Source organism: Pistacia vera, unplaced genomic scaffold (assembly GCF_008641045.1).
Source record: "Pistacia vera cultivar Batoury unplaced genomic scaffold, PisVer_v2 Contig107, whole genome shotgun sequence".
Classification (NCBI taxonomy): Eukaryota; Viridiplantae; Streptophyta; class Magnoliopsida; order Sapindales; family Anacardiaceae; genus Pistacia; species Pistacia vera.
The window spans coordinates 671,349-676,230 of record NW_022195104.1 but is presented as its reverse complement, the minus strand read 5'-3'; the positions used below and the strand labels follow the sequence as shown (position 1 = coordinate 676,230).

The 4,882-nt window shown below is 36.6% G+C and overlaps 1 protein-coding gene across 1 annotated transcript; it reads left to right on the top strand.

The window, feature by feature from the left end:
• Window positions 1-354: 354 nt before the first annotated feature.
• LOC116131231 lies at window positions 355-2,758 on the top strand. The gene is made up of 5 exons (XM_031416879.1): window positions 355-436; window positions 523-604; window positions 752-846; window positions 1,885-2,000; window positions 2,238-2,758. The coding sequence occupies exons 3-5, from the start codon at window positions 816-818 to the stop codon at window positions 2,652-2,654; spliced, it is 564 nt and encodes a 187-aa protein (XP_031272739.1). The 5' UTR covers window positions 355-436; window positions 523-604; window positions 752-815; the 3' UTR covers window positions 2,655-2,758.
• The last annotated feature ends 2,124 nt before the right edge of the window (window positions 2,759-4,882 follow it).

Genomic DNA, 4,882 nt, shown 5'->3' with positions numbered 1-4,882 from the left:
AAAGTAGTTTGAACTGAAATATTGTCCTATACCATTACTTTAAAATTGGAACAGGACAAAGATATTGACTTGACTTAGACTAGGAGTTGGAAGTAGCCAAGAAATGACCACAAAAGCAAAAGCAAGATAATTATATTAAACAAATAATAATAATAATAATAATAATAATATAGCACAACAGAGAATATTGTTTTAAGTGTCTATAAGAGAGTTCATCAATCACAGAGGGAAAAAGGCTTTTTTAACACAACTTTCTCAAAGATATATAGAAAGAAGCATAATAAGTTCATTACCCATATTTGTTCCTGCCAATAACGATGGCACAAAACACCGAATTCTTGTAGTGTGTTCTGTCTTCAGCTGTGACTTATACATTTCTAGCACAGATTCAAGCTATATTAGTTGCTGATTCAACTATATTGTTCGGCTGATTCAGGTTTTTTTTTTTTTTTTTAATTCTTTAGTTTTAGCCATTACTGGGTTAAAGTTAACTGATTTTCAGTTTATCACCTGCCATTTCAGAATCCTGGTGAGCTGGGCCAGCACAACTACATGATGGCCCAACGGGCTTAGAACATTGATCGGCACATATAATACGTTAATGGTTTTTTTTTTTTTTCATGAAAAAGTCATTTATATGATATATAATTAATTAAAATATTTAAATAATTAGGATAATTCAATTCAATTCTCTCATTCCAATGCTATATATATCATAGAATTTTTGTTAGTTCATGGTTTTCGGTGACAGGGAAACATTGAATTGAATAATCAGCAAATAAATTGATGCCCTGTCAAAGAAAACACTGCAGAAAATGCATTTCAGTACTGAGCCTGTGGCTCTAGGTAGGTTTTCTTTCCTTCAAACAATGTTCTTAAAGGTGCAAAAATTATAGCTACTTGAAATATCATTATATTCTGTATGCTTGGGTTATTTCAAATTTCTGTGGGATAATTTTTATTTATTATATACTACTTTGAGAGTACTTCTTGATAGCCTTGATAACTTCTCTGGATTTAAACAACCATCGGAAAATACGCAAAGTTTGTATTTCTTAATGGGATTTGTTCAGTTATCTGCTAATACTAAGTTCTGATATTGATGTTAACATTTATACGGAATTTAATCAATTTCTTTAATTTCTTGCATTGATATGTGTTGAAAAATGGCTTTTAGCAAAATCACATGGGGTAGAAATGATAATGGAGAAAGGTTTAGAGACTTATATGTAATAGGTCAAAAAAGGTTAGTTTGTCCCACATTGATTAGGATTGAAAAGTGGGAAACTTTTGGGGCCTACATATAAGGACCCAAATCATTGTTATTAGACATCCCAAGTTGTAATTCCATTATACTTCTTTTGTTTAGGGTTCTTTCTTTAAGGACCCTTTAGTTTGCAAGTTTTGTTGTATCTCCCATTTGTTTTGGATATTTGTTGTATTGCCCAAAAGTTTGTAATATTGTTTGGAGATAGTGGAGTTTTCTTTTGCAGCACCAAGGACATAGGTTTCAATACCGAACCTCGTTAATTCCTGGTATTCTTTATTTTTGCGTTTAATTTTGGCTATTTATTTATGCTTTACTACTTGTTATTATTATATTCAATAGCTAGCGTTAGAGTTTATGTTTCCGTTGCATAACAATATGCGTATTATTTTATCTGTTTGAACGGGAGGCATACAGCAACACGACTGGTTTAGAGATAGTGGAGATGATGTATATGACTTCTTAGATATTAGAGATTATGATGTTGCAGCCGTGGCAAATAACCGGAGCCATGCCTTTCCATATGGCATTAACAGCAGTTATGAGATTGAAGAGGTGCTTAATTTTCTTGTAGTGAGACCTGTGTTAGTGATAACCTTCATGTTGTTTTATTTCAGACTCTTTAAGTACTAGGCAGAATACTCATTCTCAACAGATTGTTGGATCCCTGGAGATTGGAGACTCCTACCGCATAGAACCAGATAATAGCAATTTTGATAGCCGGAGGCGAAAGGTTCAAAAAGTAGTAGAAATTAAAATATCAATTAATTTCATCTGACACTCGTTTTTTTCAGAAGGTATTACAACTATATTTTCAGGGGGGTTTTGATACTTTTTAAGGAAATTTCCCTCAAAAAATATATTGTAATAGAATTACATTTTTTTATGAAGCTATGTATTTCTTCAAGTTATTGTTTTAGTATCTAATCCAGCAAGATAATCATTAATTCCCTTTTTCGTTTCTGTACAGGTTTCTTTAGAGTGGATCTTTGCAATCTCCAATTTCATTCTGGAGCTTCCCTCAGTAGTACTCGATCAACTTTCATCAGCGCATAAGCCTCAATACACACTATTTGCTATGCTAATATCATTTTCAGCCTTGTTTATATGCATTACTGAGCTCATTTATAAAGGTCGAAAGGAAAAAATTATCTGCAGATGGAGGGGTTGTCTCCCTTGGTTTTATAATGCATCACAAAATTACAAGCCTTTTGGTACCTTCAAGGATACCGCGGGGTCTATTTGTGCAATCTGTCACTGTGTTTTCACAACTGTTAATTATGCACAAGCTGATACTATCAAAATATCAGTTTGGCCTGTTATCTTTGCTTTTGGTCTATTATGGTCTAAAATGTTGGAGAATCCCGAGAGAAGAACTGCAGTGTAAAGATGTTATCCAATTTCCTGAGGAGTGGAAAGTCCAAGATGAGAATCCTCCGGAAAAGCTAAACTATTTACAGCAACTTTTTGATGTTCATAAAAATTCCAGTGCAAACGTCTGAATATTTTGCCTTAAAATATGTACCAAAAGTTCCCTGAATATTTTGGCTTATCTGGTCAAATCATCCATTATCCTGAGTATTTACTGTCAATCTAATTTATTTAAAAATGATAAAAAGCATGGTTTTGAACTTAAAAATGATAATTTAACCACAGTTAGGACTGTCAGTTGAGCTGAGCGGCTCGCAAGCCGGCTCGTCTCAACTCGGCTAGAGCTCGTCTAGAGCTCGACTCGGCAATTATCGAGTTGACTCGGCTCGAACTCGGTTTATTAACCGAGTCGAGTTTGAACATAGTGAAGCTCGGCTCGTGGGCTCGTGAACCTAGTCCGGCTCGCATATACACTGTGCACTTACGCAGGGTGCTTTGGTATTTTTTAAACCATAAGGTATTAAACTGATATTTTTCAGTGAAAAAACTTTAAAAAATGACAGTTACCCCCCAAAGTGCAAAATCGTATAACAAAGAACGATTATCCCCAAATCAATTTCAATTGCCCACTTGCCCTAATTCCTAAATCGCAAATAAAGAACCCTAACCCGCCAACTAGACACCAGTCCTCCCCGTGAAATTAGTCATCTCCGTCGCCATCTCCGATCAAACAGGAAAAAGAGTCACACAAACCCCCAAATCGCGAAATCGCACCAGCCAGTAGCCCACTGCTCACCACCGTGAAATCGACTGCCCGAAATCGCAGACACACACCAGCCACCACCTTGAAACTGCTAGGCAGGGACGAGGTATGGTGACGTTGTTGTAACTTGTAATCTTTGAGATTTGTTTGCTGAATCTTTGAGATTTGTTTGCCGAATCTTTGGGCCTGGGTAATCTTGCGCAGGAAGACTACTGTAAAAAATGGGAAATTGGCTCGCGAGCCAGCTCGAACTCGACCAAGCTCAAGTTCGAGTCTCCATTCTGAGGCTCGCCAGGGTCGAGCTCGAACTCAAGCTCGACCCTGTAGTAAACGAGCCGAGCTCGATAAGCCAAAAGCTCGGCTCGACTCGGCTCGTTTGCAGTCCTAACCACAGTCCTCTCAAAACACAACAAAAAACTAAAGCGGCCAAGGACAATCATGAAAGCAAAAGCGATAGCAAGAGATTATTATTAAATTAAAAATATATATGAAAACTAGCATAAGCACTACAGCCAACAGGGAAGACCGAGTGCCTTTAAAAAGAGCTCCTCAATCAAAAGGAAGACACTTAAAATTTCTGCATCCAAGCATATTCCTTCAAAAATCTGTTCTGTTTTTACCCAACCTCAAGGAAAACCAGCATCAAATCTTTCTCCGATCATCTGAAACAAGAGTTTCCTTGTAAGCTTTCTTCATCTTTTTCACTTTAGGCAAATATTTATATTATTTCTTGCTATATATATATATATCCTTTCCTTGCTAGTGAAGATTATAACATGTCAGGTTACATGAAGGGAAAGGATTGGGACCTTCCAAAAGTTTCAAAACAAGAAATTTATGAAACAAAAACCATCTTCAATTTCAAAAAAGATCATTCCTTCAAAACTATTGAGGATACTGTTGTGAGTGAATGCTGAAACGGCGTCGTACTGAGTTAAATGGAACGGTGTCGTTTTGAGACAGCCCATGAATGATCCTGACCGCAAATTCAGAAGGAAAGCCAACGGCTGAGATCAAGCCTGAAGTCAACACTATAAAAGGTTCAGAGTTTCATGTTGTAACGGTAGATCGAAAAAGTTTAGAGCAGTTTTCGTTTTTCTTTAGAAAACTAGGGTTCTTTCTTTGGTTTGATTCTTCTGTGTAATCTGTGAGTTCTTGAGTGATTTGGGGTTAATCATCAAGGGAAAGAACTGCTGTGTTCTTGATATAGGGATTTCCAGGTTAGAGAAGTCCTAGGGCAGATTACGGGTTCAGAAGGTGTTGTTCGATCTGGGTTTCTTGGAGAGTCTTTTCTGTTGTAATCGAGACTGATATTGGTTGTTCTTTAATCATAGTGCAGCGAACTCTCTTTCCAGAGTTCAACGTGGATGTAGCTTGCTCAAATCGGGCAAGTGAACCACGGTAAAGTTTTGTGTTGTTGATTGTGGTTTTGTCTGGTTTCTTGTTCGTTCCAGTTTGCATTATAGGTTGTTTGCATAACA